The sequence below is a fragment of the Mucor velutinosus genome (genome assembly GCF_035048745.1).
Source record: "Mucor velutinosus strain NIH1002 chromosome Unknown tig00000259, whole genome shotgun sequence".
Lineage (NCBI taxonomy): Eukaryota > Fungi > Mucoromycota > Mucoromycetes > Mucorales > Mucoraceae > Mucor > Mucor velutinosus.
Window position 1 is genome coordinate 1 of NW_027041914.1, and position 20,477 is coordinate 20,477.

At 40.2% G+C, this 20,477-nt stretch overlaps 8 protein-coding genes across 8 annotated transcripts; 2 read left to right on the forward strand and 6 right to left on the reverse strand.

Annotated features, from left to right (window-relative positions):
* Positions 1–45: 45 nt before the first annotated feature.
* ATC70_003751 (uncharacterized protein) lies at positions 46–707 on the reverse strand (the record flags this gene model as incomplete). The annotated part of the gene is made up of 2 exons (XM_064823106.1): positions 46–110; positions 191–707. 2 exons carry the CDS (start codon positions 705–707, stop codon positions 46–48), a joined length of 582 nt encoding a protein of 193 aa, XP_064678881.1.
* A 65-nt stretch (positions 708–772) lies between these two features.
* Positions 773–1,313, reverse strand: ATC70_003752 (uncharacterized protein; the record flags this gene model as incomplete). Its single annotated transcript, XM_064823107.1, has 2 exons — positions 773–996; positions 1,067–1,313. 2 exons carry the CDS (start codon positions 1,311–1,313, stop codon positions 773–775), a joined length of 471 nt encoding a protein of 156 aa, XP_064678882.1.
* Positions 1,314–1,843: 530 nt separating this feature from the next.
* ATC70_003753 (uncharacterized protein) lies at positions 1,844–2,859 on the reverse strand (the record flags this gene model as incomplete). Its single annotated transcript, XM_064823108.1, has 6 exons — positions 1,844–1,876; positions 1,928–2,067; positions 2,124–2,324; positions 2,386–2,502; positions 2,591–2,659; positions 2,721–2,859. 6 exons carry the CDS (start codon positions 2,857–2,859, stop codon positions 1,844–1,846), a joined length of 699 nt encoding a protein of 232 aa, XP_064678883.1.
* A 185-nt stretch (positions 2,860–3,044) lies between these two features.
* On the reverse strand, positions 3,045–4,837 carry ATC70_003754 (uncharacterized protein; the record flags this gene model as incomplete). The annotated part of the gene is made up of 7 exons (XM_064823109.1): positions 3,045–3,293; positions 3,355–3,461; positions 3,520–3,618; positions 3,679–3,840; positions 3,899–3,997; positions 4,092–4,411; positions 4,482–4,837. The coding sequence occupies 7 exons, from the start codon at positions 4,835–4,837 to the stop codon at positions 3,045–3,047; spliced, it is 1,392 nt and encodes a 463-aa protein (XP_064678884.1).
* Positions 4,838–9,126: 4,289 nt separating this feature from the next.
* ATC70_003755 (uncharacterized protein) lies at positions 9,127–14,046 on the forward strand (the record flags this gene model as incomplete). Its single annotated transcript, XM_064823110.1, has 1 exon — positions 9,127–14,046. The coding sequence occupies one exon, from the start codon at positions 9,127–9,129 to the stop codon at positions 14,044–14,046; it is 4,920 nt and encodes a 1,639-aa protein (XP_064678885.1).
* A 1,790-nt stretch (positions 14,047–15,836) lies between these two features.
* On the reverse strand, positions 15,837–17,229 carry ATC70_003756 (Peptide hydrolase; the record flags this gene model as incomplete). Its single annotated transcript, XM_064823111.1, has 5 exons — positions 15,837–16,452; positions 16,520–16,763; positions 16,819–16,876; positions 16,933–16,945; positions 17,012–17,229. The coding sequence occupies 5 exons, from the start codon at positions 17,227–17,229 to the stop codon at positions 15,837–15,839; spliced, it is 1,149 nt and encodes a 382-aa protein (XP_064678886.1).
* Positions 17,230–17,387: 158 nt separating this feature from the next.
* HST3_1 (NAD-dependent deacetylase hst3) lies at positions 17,388–18,864 on the reverse strand (the record flags this gene model as incomplete). The annotated part of the gene is made up of 2 exons (XM_064823112.1): positions 17,388–18,116; positions 18,175–18,864. 2 exons carry the CDS (start codon positions 18,862–18,864, stop codon positions 17,388–17,390), a joined length of 1,419 nt encoding a protein of 472 aa, XP_064678887.1.
* Positions 18,865–19,633: 769 nt separating this feature from the next.
* SPT23_2 (SPT3 Dosage dependent suppressor of Ty-induced promoter mutations-like protein) lies at positions 19,634–20,449 on the forward strand (the record flags this gene model as incomplete). The annotated part of the gene is made up of 1 exon (XM_064823113.1): positions 19,634–20,449. The coding sequence occupies one exon, from the start codon at positions 19,634–19,636 to the stop codon at positions 20,447–20,449; it is 816 nt and encodes a 271-aa protein (XP_064678888.1).
* Between the last annotated feature and the right edge of the window lie 28 nt (positions 20,450–20,477).

A 20,477-nucleotide genomic window follows, 5' to 3' on the forward strand; every position in this document is an offset into this window, starting at 1 on the left:
CTGGAAGCAAAGTAGTTTTGCACATTCTTCCACTGAGAAATTTGCTCATTTGCGTCTGCTACCATTTGCAGTTTCTGATGATCCAGTTTCTCCATTAGTGGCTGAATTGACTGCAAATCATTCCTGATCAAAACTTGCTCGAGTTCCTCAATAATCTTGGCTAAAAACAGAGTATTTTGTTGATGCAAACTAGATGTTTCCAGGCCCTGCTCAATCTCGGCTCTAATCTTCTTGTTCTCTCCATAGCGACTGGAATGGCGCTTGCTGGCAGCAACACTAACAATGCTCTTGCTGTGCTCGATTTGAGGTATAGGGGAATCGTCGTATTCGCCATTCTTTCTACGAGTCTCGGTCAATGCGGATTGCCATAAATCGTAGTCTGACTCGGTCAATGTCTTGAGATGATAGAGCATGGTACCCGAATCAATGTTGATTTGGCGCAAATTAGGATTGTAGGATATGGTGGATACAAGAATCTGAATTGAGCCTCGGGTGACACTGTTTTGCGATGTAGAGTAGGAGAGCACACCTGTGGGAGACAGTGTAAACCAGCGTTTAGCCCAGCCCTGCATTCTCTTTCGCTTCTTTTTCAACAGCCAGCCTGACATCTCGTTTACGGGCACCTTGACATCCTCAGGATTGCCCAACGCCACAGAATATGTCAACTTCTTGGAGTGTTCCTTGAAAAGGTATTGTCTGGGATGCATCAGCCTTCCACTAAATGTTCCAAGCAATCCACTGCTTACCGAATACCAATACATAGTTTCCTGGTTCATCCACCACAAAAAGTTCCTTCCACCTTCTGGTCAGACGACTGAGCATGCTGTATAGGAATGATCTCATCCATGCCACTGTCTTTTAGCTTGATGGTTGCCACAGACTTGGAGCGGGGCCTAGTGCTGTGATGCGAAGAGTTGTTTTGACTGTGGATAGACTGATTCGAGGAATGAATGTAATTGGATTCGATATCATCATCCCCTACTGTGGATGTGGATTCTGTAAATTTTGAGTTCAATTTAATTTACGCTCTATTATCTGGTTCCCCACTTTTCCCTCTTTTTTTTACCTTGACTATTGTTTCTATTTGCTCCCACGTCTGAGGGAAAAGACATCTGTCGCTTTTGCAGTTGCTGCTGAGCCCTGAATACGATCTCGGATGAGTTTGGCAAAGGCTCCCTTTCTTTGCGACGAAACAAGCCGAATGCAATGTTGTTCTTCTTTGTCGTAAAAGACCATCGTATGACGGTACCTTTAGTAGGTACGTAAATATTATGTAAATAAGAATCTCTCGGTTGAACTTGTACTACTTCCATATCACTTGCAGGTTTCAATAGTAAAAGAGTGTAAGAGAAAAGGAAAAGAAAGTAAAAACAAATGAGCCTTATTTATAAACATGTTAAAATTAGCTACAACCAAATTTGATTTACAGATATTCACGAGTGCACAGGCTTGTCATCATTAAACCACCATTTTAGGACCTGTTTCGTTTTGTTTAGAGGTCTCTATATCATGCTATGCTGCTAAGCTGATGCCCGCCTCTATACTCACATGCTACGCAACTTGGACATCATTCATGTTTTCTCTATTTGGTTCATGTTTTATTACATACCTGGAGTCTGTCAATGAAATATGTCGTTGTGGTATACAATTCACTCTTCATGGAGTAGACAGCACATCAGAAATTGAGAGTATCTACCAGTGTCTAGAATACACTCGGAAACAGCTTCTCTCTCGAGAGGCTGTCTTTGTTGCGGTCATTCTAACTGACAATTTGTACTAGCTAAGAGATATTCAAATTTTTATTTACGGTGATTGAGTAGAGTGGATGGGGGTAATATGTTGATTAAGCACGTTGACGAACGACCAGATCCAAGAACTGCAAGAAATATTAGCTTCGTATTACCTACACAAGTTGCATTAAAATTACCTGTTCATAGTTGATTTGAACCCAACCATCACCGTCAGTATCAAATTGTCTGAAAGAGTCGGTCAAGGTCTTCATTGTAACGCATGCTTGCACGAAATTGTCAAAGGAGACATCGCCCTTTCCTGTATTTTTAATGGTGGCTGTTAATATTGCACGTTAGATATAGGAGGAAGGCTTCTACTGAAAGATACTTTACCATAACGATCGAACTTTTGAATCAAAGTACTTATAAACTTGGGTGAAACATTGAAACCAAATGATCTCAAGGCGTTGCCCATTTCAGCTTGGTTGATACTGCCAGAACGATCAGCATCAAATGCTTGGAAGCATCTCTTCCAATCCTCGATATATTTCCATAAGCCGGCAAACTCGTTAAAGTTGATGGTGCCACTGTTATCTATTGAACCATGTCTAAGCATATCGCTCTTGGCAGCCATCTTGTCTATATAAAAACTTACCCGTATCGAACATGTTAACCATCAAGCGAACAGTTTCAATGTTGAAAGGACTCCAATCACCGTTAATCAAGGCCTTTTGAAGTTCATCAGCAGAAAGTTGACCAGAGCCATCAGTGTCTAGATTCATGATGATATAATTATGAGTACTCTTCGGATTTCGGATTTTACCAAATATGCTTTAAAAACCAAAGCCTAAATTACTTACCCACTGCTTTGAACCATGAATAAAGCTGTTGATCAACGCCTGGTGGAGGCCCAGCAGGGGGAGGAGGGGCTATCGAGCGCCTTGTTAGATACCTGACCTCGAAAAGTACCATGCTAGAATGTCTACTTACCACCATAGTTTTGCTGTGCTTGACCTTGTTGGCCGTAGCCTTGTTGTTGGTAACCTTGTTGTTGATATTGCTGTTGTGGAGGTCTTTGACCAGCGGGAGGAGGAGCTCCGTAAGATGGTGGTGGAGGTTGATAAGACATTTGGTTGATTTTGTTTGTAAAAAAAAATAAAGTAAAGGAAAAGAAAAAGCTAAGCTATACGCGAACAGAAGAAACTTTATTTATACCAGAATACAGCAAACACACACACACACACACACACGGATGACCCTCATGTAATACTAAATTGATACGTAACCCCGCCCCGAGCAAAGCAAGTACTTTTATTACATCTTTGCATTAGTGGTTGGCGTAGGCTGCTGCCACTTCTTGTCATTGATCCAAGCATGTACCAGCGTAGATGCAAGTGATCCCTTGGGTGCCATGGAAAATGTAGAGCTCTTATCACCCTTTACGGCTGCAATCACCTCCGAGCGAGTAAACCATTCAGCAGCTTCCAATTCATCATCACGGAAATGGATGTCCGTAGACACAGCTTCAGCAATAAATCCAAGCATGAGCGAGTTGGGGAATGGCTAATGCATAGTATATATCAGTACTCGTTTTGTCAAACTGTTTTGCTTGGCATTTGTTTACCCAAGGCTGACTACTGTGATAGGCCACACGATCAACAATTACGCCTGTTTCTTCAAATGCCTCACGGCGTACAGCTTCCTCGAGAGTTTCCGCCGCTTCAACAAAGCCTAATATATGTTTAGCTGCACTGCTTCTTCAGCTTCTCATTTGAGTATATCATTGTACCTGAAATGCAAGAGAACATCTTGTTGGGCCATCTCTTTTGGCGACCCAATAAAATCTTGTCGCCATTGGGATGAACGATACAGACAATAACCACAGCATCTACCAAGGCAAATGCTCATGTTTAAAAATAACTCTCCAACTTGCAAAGCAATAAACTACCTGTTCTAGGATAGGCGAAGTTTTGGATGCCGGTGTGGCTAATGCACTTTTCCCCATTCTCTTGACCAACCAGCGCTGGACAATTACGTTTATAACCAGCTTCTTGAGAAGTCGTGCGTTTGCCACAGGCTGAACAGAATTTGGTTCTGGCATTCCAATCAACTATATCACCGAGTAGTTAGTTGTGATGGCAAAGGTGTGGCTCGTCGTTTCGTTTTACCCATAGCAGCTGCTTGTGCAATGATGGCACTAACTGACTTTTCCATCACAAATGCACGTGGAAGAGTAGGTGAGAACTCGAGATCCTGCGCTTCAAAACCTGTAGCAAAAAAAAAAAAAAAAAAAAAAAAAAAAAAAAAAAAAAAGCATTATTAGCATTGTCCCAAAGTATTTTATGCTTCAATCTCTCAAACCTCTCACTAATTTGCTGTATTCCTCCTCGTTGACGCCTTCTGGTGTCAAGTCAAGGGCCCAAATAAACTCTCCATCCTCGCCTTGACCTTGGCTCTCATCAATGCCCATGAAAACCAAGATAATGTCAGTGTTGTTTGGGACCAACTCGTTCTCGGTATAAACTCGATCCACGACAGACGACACTTGATCATATCCAACATAATGCAAATTTCCATCAGAGTCATACAATGCCTTCAATCTATTCAAGATGATGTATTTTGCCTTTGGTGAACGGGCAAGTCTAGCAAGAAATTCTGGCTTATCACGATTCCAGCCGAACCTAATAATGGTATTTCGCAAGATGCATGCTCAGTTTCGCTCTCAATTATTCGCGTTGTGCATCTCCTTACCTGTTGAGAGGATTTCCGGCAAAGACCGCAGTGTAATTATCAGGAAAAGGAGAACCTGCTGCAAGCCCTTGTGCTGAGCTCCCAGGAGCAGGTGATGCAACAACTGTCAAAAGCTTTGTAATTTGATCGTTTCCCCAGAAGCTAGCTACCTGTGCTGCAGTTTTACCCTCTCCATTCACAATAGACAAGTCTGCTTTACTGTCTTTGAGAAACTTGGCTGCCTCCAATTGTCCAAAACGTGCTGCAAAATGCAAAGGCGTCCAGCCGCGTTCATTTTTATCATTCACAAGCTTGATGTTCTTTTTCAAGTAGTCCAAGTTGCCCTCGGCGGCTGCCTCGAATATTGTTGTACTCATTGTGTAGGTTGGGTGTGTAAAGCAAGAGAGAGAAAGCAATGCTCATTTATTCAGGCACATGCATTTCAAGATTATCGATTTTTTCCCTCGGAGTGTTTACTTAGTAAGCGAGAAATGTGCTACTTTTGATAGTCATGATGAAAAGTGTTTCCGAAACCTTATTGCAGGAATCAATGACAGTTTGAAGAACATTGATCAATTACTTATCTCACGTTATTACTCATCGACATCGCTCTCATAAACCCGTCATAGTCAAACAAAGCCCCTCTACAACTTTCACTACACTTGCACCTAGCACTTACATATAAACTCAAGAACTTTTACTAGCAGCATCTGCTCAAAATTTGCAAGTTTTAAAATTAGCATAGCTTAGGAAAATGCTACTTCCAAAGCTCTAGCATCAGTATAAAAACTCGGTATTGGAAGGTCCAAAAGTGTTGGAACTTCGATTGCTGAAATGTATTCTGTTCAATAGTAAATATTGCGCTCAGTACATAGTAAGTTTGTACAGAGTATAAATACGTAGCGAATGGTGCCACTCTACTGTAAACTTCAATCTGGGGGGTTCAAAAATCGATTTTTACAACAGAACATCGCAGGTGCCCAAACAATGTTTTTTTTTATAAAGCAAACACAGGGAAGAAAAATTTAGTCAATAGACAAAAAGCCTGGCTGTATTAACAGCTGTACCGATACTAGTGTCAAAACACCGAGTGTTTTTTTTATATGATATTGGCTACTTTAGACTTTGCTCGCCTAATTATTTAACAACCAATGTAGTAGCGACTGAAAATTCGTTCATATGTTTACAAACGTCTCAGAGTAAGCATATGATTGTTCTGACATCAAGTCTCTAGCATCAACATGTGGCATGAAAAAGCAATCCCCCCCCCTCCCCCTTTTGCTGAAATTTGCAGCACGCTTCAAACCCTTTGCCAAAAAAATCGTACCAAACGGTTTTCAATATACAACGTCTCCCAACATCTAATCCATCCATCCATGGCTCGTCATCACTTCACATTAGCATCTTACAATAGGTATCATACATAGTTCATTGGGAGGATTTAGTCCCGAGTGTCCTACTGTACCTATATGATTTTCCTCGCATAGTGAATATAATATTAAAGAATATTCCTCGCATAAAGCTGTGTGATAGATGCCAGATCGAATGATTGCACTTGTATCTTATCTTTGAAATAAAAAGAACTTAAATCGTATCTATTTAGATATCCTTTTATTACAATTACAAAATCATGATAATTGACAGATCAATAGGAAATCAACTAGTTGTAACCCTTCGTTACTTCGACCTCTGAGCCAATCATATTGCTTGAAAACTCCGCTGACCTAAAAAAAATTTGCGAGGGTTTCCCCCTGTTTTGATGTGAGGCAAAATTTTAAGCGCCGCTATATAGCAATATAGCTGTTACTATCATCAAATTCCCCCCAGGTGCTAGAGCGTGCCTTACTTACACCACCTAGCTTTAAATTCAGGCACTGAGACCCTCAATCATCACTAAAGTAAGTAGCGATAACCAAGTGGAGGCGGCCTATCTACCTCCTAGCCTCGGATAAAGTCTTGTTGAGCTTCAGGGATAGGCACATCCACACAACGTAAAAAAGATATGCTTCAAAAGAAACATAATAAGAATAAAAGAAAGAAGAAAAGAACGTACTACTATAGGATTATAGTAGTATATAGACAAAAATGGGGTACTCGCAATGAGTCAAAAAAAAAGCAGAACAAATACTACGTTAGAGATGTTCAGAACAGCTCGTTGTTGTTGCAACAAAAATACAACATACATTAGCAACATGTATGGTAATAGTCGTATGTAAAGCAACGCAAACACGCACAACTGCAAAAGCAACAGTGGTATTATAAGTTTGCCATAGAACATAATGACTAATAATGTTGTTTCATATGAAGCCACGGAGGCAATAAAACCAACAAAAGAAAAAGAAAAACGCAACAAAACAAATACCATGATAAAATGCATTATCACGAGAAAGAAAGCAATAATACAAACGTCCAGAGAAGCTTTATATCATTGCAACCACAAGAAAAAACGATACTTACCACTTACCACAGCCACGGGTAGACCAGAGAACAAGCATAAAACAGAGAGAGCAGACCAAGAAAGACCAGACTAGCAGCAGCAACACCAGAAGCAACACTAGCAGTAACACTAGCAGTAACACTAGCAGTAACACCAGCAGTAACATCACCAGCAATAACACCAGTAGCAACAACACCAACGCCATAGAAAAATCGAAGAACGAGCGACACCAGAAGAGACCAGACAAAGACTAAAGAAGCAGTCGCCAAAGATAGAGACCAAAGAAGTAATGGCACCAGCACCCACGTCAAACAGACAAAAAATTATCAAAACCTAATAGACAAATTCAATTAATGTTCATTCCACGCCTTCCAGTACTCGTTATCATCGAATGGTACCTAATATATTCCACTTTAAAAAAAACTGTGTCAATTCCTTCTGACTGTAAAAGACCGTGTAATCAGAAGCTAGAGTGTTATTTTCAATCAATATGGTTCCAAAACCAACATGGTTTGATAATAAACGCGTTTTGCAAAAATGGAAAAAAAGAGGTACCGTATGGAAAAATGAGAGGGCGCCCTATCGGACGTCACGGCAAGTAGATTTAATCTCAGTCTTCTGCCGTAGCAGCTGTCGTCGCGGCATTCAAATTTGGATTTGTGCAATTGTCATTTTCGTGTTCAAATTTGACTTGATTTGACATTCTTGAAACGTTTTTGCCAGTTTTGACTATGAAAATTGTCGTTGCTATAGTTTACTTTCTATTGCATTTATAAAGAGTCAATGATGGTACATCGAATGATGCTAGTTACATTCAGTTTTTAGACTGAAAATAACCAGCAATTCGTAAAGGTATGAAAACAGGTTTTCTATGGATATGTCAAAATTTAGCATATAAAAGTCTTATAGAAAGATTTTCCAGTGTTGCATTCCACCTTTACGATCCATTTGATCTAATATGTATCATAAGAAAAATCTTCATTTTTGAGGTGAAAACCGCGATCGTTTGATTTTCAAAAACTTTCCCTTGCTAGTACACATGAAAAATATGAGGATTTTCATGGATTTGCATTGACGCAAAAAAAAATTGAGATAAGGCATCAGTAAGTAAGGCGTATCAAAGGAGAGTCGTTTGGTGCTATTCCAAGCGCACAGAACGCTTTGTAGCATGAGTTATTCGTGCTTCAAAATGGCTAAATTTGGACAGAATTTGGCCTAAAAATAAGGAGTAGTATATTGTGCTGCCAAAAAATTATGTATGTGGAATACATCCACTATGATCTGCATTCCGACAGTTCATCCAGTTACCAGATTTAGATATAAACTGTATGTACACTGGATTAGATGTACGATATCGATTTATACTATGATCATGAGAAGATATGGACTTCAGATACGCTAGTACTATAAGATTCATACTATATAAGATATAGGCTATAGATGGCACCACGGACATGGATGGCACTATAGACTTATACTTGTATTCCGACATTGACTACGGATGTTTACCATATCTGGATAGGCACCAAGATTAATGCAATATGAGCTTGTTGCTTCAGATGTGCACTTCATGATCCACGCTATAAGACACATGCTTATATCCGTGATACTAGCTACAGATACTTTATGTACTACAGACTTGTACTATATATGAGACATGCTATAGACATGCATACGATATGCTATAGACATGCCATATATCCAGATACATGCTAAAGATGTATGCTTAGCGATATACACTCAGATATGTACTATTAATATAGACTAAGAAGACTGTACCTATCGGACACATGCTACTAGATCGATATTAATTATCCTTATGGAAAGGATAGATCAGGGTACTTCGGATGAGAGTCTAATTATTCATCCAGACAGAGCTAAATCATGATTAGCTTGCTGGAGTTGTCTTTTAGCATGATTAGACATTAGTTGATCTGAGTTGACTTATTTGTCAATCTAATTAATAGAACTTTTATCCATTGTTATAGTATATAAGAAGGATCATCTACCTGGCCAGTAGAGAGACTTCAGTTTACTTTACACCTGTCAGTTTGATAATAAAATATACCTTTATCAAGTTGACATTACTGTTTTTTTATTCTTTTTTTTCCGTGAATTTTAGTCTGTAAAGCCTCAAATTCCACATTTTTTTCAACTCAAAGGTTATCACTTTTACACTTTATCTTATACTCTACATTTTATTATTCTACTTTAAAAACTATTTTTATCATGTCTCACAACCAATACAACGCTACCGAAAACACTCAAGAGGATATTGCTCAAGACTCTATCCGTGTTTCTTCTCCTTATGACTCATCTATGCAAGTGGATGAGCACGCTCAACTTTCTGCAGTTGATCATCTTCTCAAGAAGATTGACACTGCTCAGGCTCGCTTGGATCAGATCCATCGTAACGCTGGTGATACTTACACTGAGGAAGAACGCTTGGCGGCTGATGAAGCATCTGCGTCTATCGAATGGCTCAGCAAGCAAGTCAATGCGATTACTAAGAGGGCTGATTCCAAAGCAAGACCTGTCAATCTCAATGAGATCCCCCGTTTCCAGGTGGTAGGACAAGCTAAGCATTGGCCTGACCATCCAAGATTCACCACAGTCGATCATTTCTTCAGTGCTTTTGAGAACGTCATCAGAGCATCCGGTAATGAAGTAAATTTGGTTTGGAAACGCTACGTGCCTGTTTCACTGCCATTTGACTTCGAATCATGGACCAAGAATGATCTTCTGGCATGCAATGATTGGGATCAAGCCAAGGCATTGTTCCGCAAACATTTTGGTGCTCCCATCAACTCTGAGGAATCCATGGCCAAACTCTTCAGCATGCGCATGAAGAACAAAGATACTCTACAGGACTATACGAATAAGTTCATGAAGTACGTCAAGGATTGTGGCTTCCCTCCTAACAGCAACATGTTAGCCAAGTTCTATCAGTTCACGCTGTTACGCAAGAATCAGCAAATGATGGTCAACCAAATGTCCGTCAAGCATGGTTCCAACCACAAATGGACTATCAACGAGATCTATGAGTGTGTGTTGCCTTTGTTCCTTGTTGACGAGCAAAATCGTGGTGATGATGATGTTGAGGTCGACATCAGAGGTAAGTGTAAGGGTGGTTCTGGTGGTTCTGGTTCGAGAACAAAGATGGCAAGGGTATCTGCCACTGGGTATTTCTGTGCGAAGCATGGCGGGAGCAATGCCAACCACAACACCATTGACTGTAAGTCAAGATTGAAGCACTTTGGCTCTGACAACAAGCCTAACCGGGCTACTACTGCTGCTCCGTATTCTATGAATTCCTCATCCTCTGATCCCAAAACCTGCAACTTTTGTGGTAAGCCCCGTGCTTACGGTCATCGTTGTCAAGAGTTCTACGACTGGAAGAAGGAGAGAGAATCAAGGAAGAACATTGGTGTGCATACTGTACAAACAACCACTGTTCGCAAGGACAACAAGTCTGGTTCTGGTTCTGAGACCAACGATGTTACCATGGAAAGTAGCACTGATTCTGACATTGGTGATGCTGTTGGAGATGTCACCATGGAGGAAATAGATGCTTGCTTGGACGAGATTGAAGCAGAGGATGCCTCGCTCAACTGTAAGTCTAATGTGAAAAATGTACCTGAAAGTTTCAATCCATTTCAGTTACTGACTCCTATTATTTTAGAGAGCAAAGAAGGAAAACCAGTCCGTTTGATCGCGAAAGTAGATACGGGATCAGATTCCACCTTCTTAAATAAAAACATTTTTCACAATAAATTACTATTCACTTCCCAAGATATTATTTCTGTTGAAGGCAATTTGAACTTTCTGAGTCATTCAGTAAAGAGATTGGGTAAAACACCAGCTATCAAGATAAGATATCTTAATGACATTGCATTTGATCACTCGTTTGAGCTATCCAATTTTATTCAGGACCTAGGCGATTTTGATGTGCTACTGGGTGTAGACACATTGAGTCGACTTAGAATTGGGCTAACTGGCGTTGCTCACAAGTTTGCTGATATTGGGCATCTTACAGAGGAAGAGAAATCAGAGCTTCTTGAAAGCATCGATTTCGAAAATGTCAATTTTGATACTAAACATTCTATTGATCCAGAAACCGCATCAATCTTTGAATCCCAAGTTGAGGAGAATAAGTATATGAGCAACATCCAAGATGATATTGATGAGAATCAGAGAATCAAGCCTGGAACATTTTGTAACGTGCCTGAATCTGAGATCACTATACCAATCAAGGAGAATGTTGATTACTACGTCAAGCAATATCCGATCGCACATCATGCAATGCCCGAAATCGAAAAGCAATTGAATGAATGGCTGGATGCAGGAATTGTAGAACAGTGTAGACCTAACGGCTTATTCAACAGCCCTCTCATTGCAGTATCAAAGAAGGACAATGATGGCAAACCCACCAAAACTCGAGTTTGTATGGATGTGCGGAGGATCAACCAGCATATGCCCAACAATACAAACCAATTTGAGATACCAAATATACAGGATATCTTCACCCGGATCAAGCAGAAGGGGACAATATTTTCGAAAATCGATCTGAAAAACGCATATTTTTCATTTAGAATTTCTGACATATCAAGAAATGTGCTTTTGTTCAATTTTAGAGGGAAATCGTATAGATGGTTAGGCTGCTGTTTCGGGTTGCGCCCAATCACATCTGTCTTTAGCTCTGTCATGAACATTTTGTTTTCTGATATGCCCAACGTGGAGGTCTATGTGGACGACCTATGCCTCGTATCTTCATCCTTATCCAGTCATTGCGAATTGATTAAGGAGGTGCTGAGACGCTTGACACATGCCAACTTAAAGATTGGTGTTGAAAAGTGCTCCTGGTTTCGATCTAGTATCTACTTGCTAGGCTTTGTAGTTGGTCCTCATGTTTCCAAGGTTGACATGCGACGTCTCTCTGACATTGATCATTGGGGTCCATGCAAATCTGCCAAACAGGTTAAACAACTAGCTGGTGTTATTTCATATTTGAGACCACACATCCCAAATCTGTCAAAACTGATGGCGCCTATTGATGCTCTACGAAATGATCCAGATGCTGGTAGCAAATGGACTGAGGAGCACACCAAACGACTTGAGATTATCAAGAAGGTCTTGTTATCTGAAGCTTTACTGACTGCACCAGACATGAATAAGAAATTTTATCTTGAATGTGATGCTAGCTTATATGCAGTTGCAGTCATTTTGACGCAGCGCGACGATCAAGGACGCACAGTCTATGTGGCGATGTTGAGCAAATCTCTGACCAAATCCCAACAGAACTGGCCTGTCCTGAGACGAGAACTGTATGCCGTGTTATTCGGTTTAGTTCGTTTGCGACCCTTATTGTACGGGCATCCTGAGATTGAGGTTATGACAGATCATCGAGCTCTGATTTATATCTACACATGTAAATGTCCTACTAGAGTCATTCAAAATTACATGGAGATTTTAAACGAGTATCCCCAACTGCAATTCACTCATATCAAGGGCTTAGACAACATCTTACCTGACAAACTTAGTCGCTTGTATGAACCTTTAGAAGATCATACAGAGCTGGCGGGAGACAGTGATAAGAAAATTGCTAAATTACAAAAGAATATCATGAGAAGCAAAGGCTCCAAGAAACGATTCATTGGCAACAATAAGCAAACAAAGCATTATCTAACCAAGAACAAAGTAGTCTATAATAAAGACAAGCACTTGAATGTACTTGCTATGAAGATCAAGGAGGGCAATTATGAAAGCGTTGCTTACATTGCACCACCTGACAATGAGAGAGACCAACTGCTTCGTGAAACTCATGAATTTGGACACTTTGGTGCCGCTAGTATTGTCAAGAAACTACATGAAGAAGGTATTCATTGGACAGGTCTATATGATGATGCAAAGGCAATTTGTCAATCATGTATGGAATGTGCAAGACACAATGTAGTTCAAAAGGGTTACCATGAACTGAGAAACGTTGTAGCGTATGGTCCATTTGATCACATAGGCATTGACTTTCTTGGTCCGTTAACTCCAACCAACAATGGCAATATATATATATTAGTTGTATACGACATTTGCACCAGATTTATTATAACTCGTGCATTGCCCAACAAACAAACTGATACTGTCGCTAGAGCTCTGACTACCATCTTTGGAGACTTTGGCGTAGTACAAATACTACAATCTGATAATGGACGTGAATTCAAGAGTGCTTTGATGAGCGAGATCGGTAAAGCACTTGGCATCAATCAAAGATACTCTACGGCTTTCCACGCTAGGGGCAATGGTGCATCCGAATCAGGTGTTAAAAATATTCTTAATGCACTTCGTAAGATGGTCAGTGAACACATCTATGACTGGGACTCGGTTCTACCTGGAACTCAACTGGCTATAAACACAAAAATTAGGTATCGCACTGAGAGTGCACCTTTTCAATTGATGTTTGCTAGACCATTGAACAGATTCGTAGACTACGATGATCCTAAGATCAAGGACAACTTACCAAAGAAGCCAATGACTCTCGGTGAGCTACGCAAGAAGGCAGAGATTATGAACCAGGTTGTCTTTCCAGCTATTAACCAAAGAACACAACGCATTATTGAGGAGCAAGCAACGCGATTCAATAAGCATCACAAGATTACACACTTCAAAGTTGGTGATTGGGTTATGGTAAGACTTCCGCATAGAGAAAGCAAACTTGAGGCCGCTTATGATGGACCCTATCAAGTTGTTCAAAAGAAAAGATCTACATATGTGTTGAAAGACGATATGAATGAACTATTACATCGCGACTATGTGCCATCTGAATTGAAGCTGGTAGCAATCGACGAGTCTATCATCGAACAAGAAGTATATGAGGTTGACGAGATCAGAGCGCATCGTGGTCCTGAACACAATAGAGAGTATTTGGTAAAATGGAAGACATTTGGAGAAGCTGCCAACTCCTGGGAAACTGCTGCATCGTTCAACAACCCTCAAACCATTCGTAAGTACTGGGCAAAGATCAAGGAATATGAGCTGCTTGAGAAGAGAAGACAGGCACTAAATAGTGACACTGCTTCCTCCAAATCAAAGCGTAAGCGTGATGATTCTGACAAGCGTTTGAGAGGCTCTAAGAGACTCAACGTTGCAGAACAGTAAAGTGATGTTTGTCATGGGATATATCAGGGCAACATGCAAATTGCAGTAGCACCTTTAGACTATCACATTGCGTTATATCTTTGTCAGCGAATGCGAAATACAGGTCATTGATCGTTTACATAATTCTTTGAATTAGTCAACATGCGTTGAAACTGGTGGGGGCAAATGTGGAATACATCCACTATGATCTGCATTCCGACAGTTCATCCAGTTACCAGATTTAGATATAAACTGTATGTACACTGGATTAGATGTACGATATCGATTTATACTATGATCATGAGAAGATATGGACTTCAGATACGCTAGTACTATAAGATTCATACTATATAAGATATAGGCTATAGATGGCACCACGGACATGGATGGCACTATAGACTTATACTTGTATTCCGACATTGACTACGGATGTTTACCATATCTGGATAGGCACCAAGATTAATGCAATATGAGCTTGTTGCTTCAGATGTGCACTTCATGATCCACGCTATAAGACACATGCTTATATCCGTGATACTAGCTACAGATACTTTATGTACTACAGACTTGTACTATATATGAGACATGCTATAGACATGCATACGATATGCTATAGACATGCCATATATCCAGATACATGCTAAAGATGTATGCTTAGCGATATACACTCAGATATGTACTATTAATATAGACTAAGAAGACTGTACCTATCGGACACATGCTACTAGATCGATATTAATTATCCTTATGGAAAGGATAGATCAGGGTACTTCGGATGAGAGTCTAATTATTCATCCAGACAGAGCTAAATCATGATTAGCTTGCTGGAGTTGTCTTTTAGCATGATTAGACATTAGTTGATCTGAGTTGACTTATTTGTCAATCTAATTAATAGAACTTTTATCCATTGTTATAGTATATAAGAAGGATCATCTACCTGGCCAGTAGAGAGACTTCAGTTTACTTTACACCTGTCAGTTTGATAATAAAATATACCTTTATCAAGTTGACATTACTGTTTTTTTATTCTTTTTTTTCCGTGAATTTTAGTCTGTAAAGCCTCAAATTCCACAATGTAGATTTTAGCTCTGTCTAATGCCCCTAATTTTCTGCATTGTACGGAACTCAACCTCTAAGCGATCAACACTTGTATTCTAATGCTGAGTGATGTATCATTTCTAAACCGGATCTCCAAATGCGTAGAAACAAGCAGTTCAAGCACCGATCACATCAGATCATAAACTTTGACATGAAACAGGATTCAGTTACGATCCGTATCATGGCATGTTCAGGATAATAGATTGGATCTATTATCCTATCACCCAAATCAACTCATCTAATACCTTATCCTCACATCAAACCCCTCAATTCGAATAGTATATAGACCCTCTTATTTTCAATGTAATAAACGATATTCTTTACCTGATTAATTTCATGCTCTTTTTTTTATAAATAATTTATTTCTGATAAATCACTGAGGCTCAGATCTTTTTGAGTTGCTCGAATAATACAGTGATTTTAAAATTTGAGCGTCAGTGATACTATGCGAACTTGAATCTAACAACTTGCTCAGATTGAACGAGATGCTTATCAGGTTAGGCTTCATGTACGCAGTTGTAAAACGAAAGAATGAGGGAAAAAGGGTACAGCAAATGCTACTTGTAAGTGCACAATATGGATCATGAGCATGGAAAAAACGATATATCTAAATCAAGTATAATTTCAATGTTTGCGTATCAAAACCTACTTTATTGTTAAATAAGAAACGCATCAAAATATTGACAGCTCATATGCATCAGATCGGTCGATCATTAGAACCACAGCACATAGAGTGCATTTTTAGGGCCACCCAACCTGTCTGAAAACTTGCAATGATACGCTTTTTCGACAAAGCATCTACACACCTCGTTTTGGTCTTGAATGGCATGGGAAATGATCTCGATGCATCGCACTGCCTCTGTAATGTCTTGCGTCTCGTCAGATCCGTACTTGTTGGCGATGTAGGTGGCTAACAGGGTCAATTCATGTGAGCGATACATATCCAGACCGGCGTCTTTGGCGAGCTCTGCCAAGATGACGATAGCCTGCAAGTTGAAGGCTAAATAGTGCAGTGGTTTTGTTCGCTTTGATTCGTATGGCTGATTGCCCGTCTTGGGATTCATCTGCTTTGGCAGCGATTCATTAAAGAACCGGAACAGGACATTGGATACCTGAGGCGACACCGGGTTCAGGAACTGTTCAATGGACGCCAATTGCACAATATACCACGTATGAATGTTGTTTCTGGCTGCTGCTGCTTCTAAAGCGACAGGACTGGTCTGAAGCCAATGCAAGTAGCTGCCGAACCAAGAGTGTATATATTGCTTTAATGCATAATAGCCATGGAATGCATCTAAAAGCGGTAACAGGTTCACGATACGGGATAACCTGCGAATAGAAGCGATTAATTTAGCCTGATCGGTGATAAACAAATCAACGGATGCCACTTCCTTACACACGCGAGCTAATGACTCCTTCTCCACGTCCAAATGGTGAATGGTTCTGAGAGCCTCTGACAAATTGAGCGTAATTCAGGTTGGGGTTCATGCGAGTCTTTTCATTTACAAAGAAGGTGTCCAGCAATGCTACAGCGTAAATGGCATAGTTTTCATTGTTGAAAAAGTAGTATCCCAAGCATAGAAACTGAAGGTTCTCGGCCACTGACTCCAATTGAAACTGATCCTTGACATGGCCAATGTCTGTCAGGCCTTGTTAGCAAAGGCACGCATGCGCATTCTGATGAAAGCGTCTTACCTGGGTTTCGCTTGCCATCTTTACGAATGTACCTTGTGTTGGGATCCTGAGGGTTTTCCTATTAATGCAAGCATTTTAGATACTGCAATTGCATGAATTCAGAGCTCGTCTTACAGGCCACCAATATCTAGAATATACATGTCGTATATATTCATTAACTCAAAGCAAATATGTGCATGTATTGTATATTTACGGAGCATAGCTGAGAAAATCTCGGGCATCGCCAGTAGGGGCCATGTGAGGCTGCTTCTTATCAAACGTTACGCTAAAGGGTCCATTGTTCAAAGCGCTGTTGGCGAGTCTCTCCAAGCATTTGTAAGCTTCTGCTGTTCTCTCTGTGGGTCCGGTTTGTTTCTGAAGCTGCAGTTTTCGTAATGAGATGTATTCGACTTCTGGTTTCCTTGGTCCCATTGTTGTTGTTGTGGTGGTGGTGGTGTCAAGAGAGAAAAAAGACAAAATAGCAAAGCACTGAGATTCATTCGACGTGTAATATGACGTTTGAATCGTTCTGACCAGCAGTGCAGAGAAAAGTACCTGCCAACTATGCTACAATGGCTACCACACTTTATTTATTTAAGCTTGATATCAATGCCATCCAATTCCCGTTGGATGGGCAGCATGTCTATGGATTCCTTTTCTCTGATTTTGATTTCGCCCTTGTCCACGTCTGATTTCGCCTTTTGATACATCCACAATCCAACAAACGTCAAAAAGATGCCGACAAATTGCGTCAATGAAATATGCTGTCCAAACCACACAATGCTCATGACAATGACAAAGATTCTCTTTAGCAGCGACAAGATGGAGTAAGTGACAGGCGACGTTAAGCTAAGGGTGGTGAATGCAAACCAGTTCTGGGAAAAGTTCATGGTGCCATTCAGAAACAAGTAGATGATCAGCTTGGATGTAGACATGGTATATTCAGCACCGTTGATTGGTGGTTGCTGTTGATCAAAGAACAAGCCGTTACCGTCGTAATACATCCATAGTGGCACCATCAAGATGAAGGAGATGATGGAAGAGTAATACAATACGTTTAATTTGTCCAGCTTGTTGGGGTTTCGATCTCCTAGTTTCGACTCTTTGAACAGCAGCTTCTTGCTAAAGATATTTTGAGTGACAAAGATGAAGCATGAACCCAGGGCGCACGATAAGCCAACAATGTTGTTGGAAAACGTAAACGAGCAAGCAAGAATCACGCCAACTGTTAGTGGTATCAGGGACACATAGACCCTTTGTGTGTAGCTGACTTGGAAGACCAGTCGATAAAACAGCACAGTGAACAATGGTGCCAGTGCCTGCACATGGTTAGATTGAGTGGGATAGACCCTATTACAATGACAAGTAGTTACTTACCTTGATTGTATGGACCAAACTCACAGGGACTCTGCTAATAGCAATGCTAGAAAACACATGCCCCACAATCAAAAACAAGGCCAGTGGTGTAATTGTCTTGAGGATATCGTGTGTGGGTGATCGAATGCGACTCGACTTGATCACGGCAATCACATAGCACCAAAAAGCAACCAACCCAAATTGCACAAATGTCAGTGTCACTGGAAACTGGAACGCATTCATGATGGATTTACCCACATTGTTGGTCAGTGAGCTGGAGAGATACCACATGCAACAGTTTAGTATGAATTTGAGGTTATCAGACAGGACGAAATGGTGTTGGCCGCGGCTTCCACTCGTAGGTAAAACTCGACTCCATATTTCAAAGCGATTTCCCGTGTCCTTACCATCCTCATCTTGAATATGTCGTGTCGAAAGGTCGCTCTGTAGGTCTGGATCTATGGTGCCTTTGAACAAGGAAAAGAAACCTCCTTCATTACTCTTGTTGGATCGTGTGGTGCCTGGCGGGGAAAAGGTGCCTATGCTCGTTGCTTGTCTTATCTTGCTTTCATTTGTTATCCAAGTAGGTGTTGCCAAGTCTTCCGTGGTTGAATGGCGTAGTTTGGGGGCGCTGTTGATGCCTGGGTATGAGGAATATTCTTCATTAAGATTTCTCGCTACTTCTCGAGAACTAGGTTTGGTAGCAAACATAGTTTGACATTAGATTTCTAGCGGGCCACGGTCTATTTAAAGCTCTGATTTCCCCTCAATCAAAAGAATATGACGTAGATAGCCATCAGTATGCTACACCAGACTGATAAAACCGTGTGTGAAACTGCCCATTGAAAGTGGCATTTTGAACTTACTGATCTTATTTCAAAAACGTGATGTAAAATATAGCAAGTACCTCAAAAGACATGTTGGATCTTGTATACAAAATTCCGCATCCTTGAAAAGTGCATCAGCCGCTCATAGTATCTATCCATTATTCGCCCAACCATTCGCACTATGATACTTATTAAATTTATCGCCTTCAGGGCCATGTTACATAATTCTAGCTAACTAAATCCTTGGTTAGCAACTATTGCTCAAGAAAATACAAAAGACTTACTCTTTAATTGTTTTTATTGCGCTACAGCAAAACTTACACCATCTCCATTAGAAGTAGCCTGCATAGTTTACAGTAATGAACATTCTATTATCTCGCATTATATCGCTCCTCAAGAGCAGCTCTCATTGCAATTCAGGCGACCTATACCTACTTTCTACCATGTTCTTCATGAAAATACAAGAAAACACAATGAAATGTTGGTGAGAACAATACAATGCACGTAACTTGACAGTAAAGATCATTTGAATTATGATTTGCTGAACTTGAGTGCTAATGAAATGCAGTATATGCTTACCGTGTAACCCCTGAGCTGCATTTTCTAATTTCATTGTTCTTAAAATTATATAAAGATCTGTGCTTAATTCACATATGATGGATACTTCTTTCTCTTCCTCATTATTCTCAGTCCTGCAAATGATGGAACTTCTTTGGGTCACAGAAGAAATCAATAAAAAGTCAATAGCTAAAAAAGATGGACCTGCCGTGAAGCACATCAGACGTCCTGAAAACGCTTTTATGATTTTTCGCAAAAGAAAAATTCGCCCATTTCACAAGGAACTTCATGCATCCGAGATTTCAAGATTAGCAAAGGAGAAATGGTGGCAACTGTCCGATGAAGAGCACAAATACTACGCCCGTGAGTCTGAAATAGAGAAATTGAAGCATAGCGCAAACTATCCAAATTGGAAATATAGACCAAAACCACCTAGAAAGAAGAAAACCTCTGCATTGACTCAAAAAGGGACACCATTACAGAGATCACTGACACCCACAGCAAGTAAGTCAACCGTACGTCCCAGCGATTTAAATGTTATACCAGAAAATCGATTAGAAAAGAGCACTAGCGAGACGCCCAAAAATATTTCATGCCATGGTTTAATAGCTTCAAATCAGCATACTCTACATTTCGATAATTTCTTGTCAAATCCTTCAAATCTACCCATCGACAGCAGCAATTCAAATCTTAACGCCCCTTATTTAAATGGTGCTCATCCATATCTTTCACAGGCACCAACTGAGAGTAGCATTTCAAACCTTTCACTTGCACCCACTGCTGTATTCAATGAATATCATATAGATTGTGATAATCCAAGCATGGAGGAGTTGATTGCAAAGGAATTTTCGATGTTTTTTACGGATGATAATTTGAATGACCTCTTTCTCTTCACTAATAAAACACTTTAAAACTCATTTTGGCTGAAAATAATCCTCG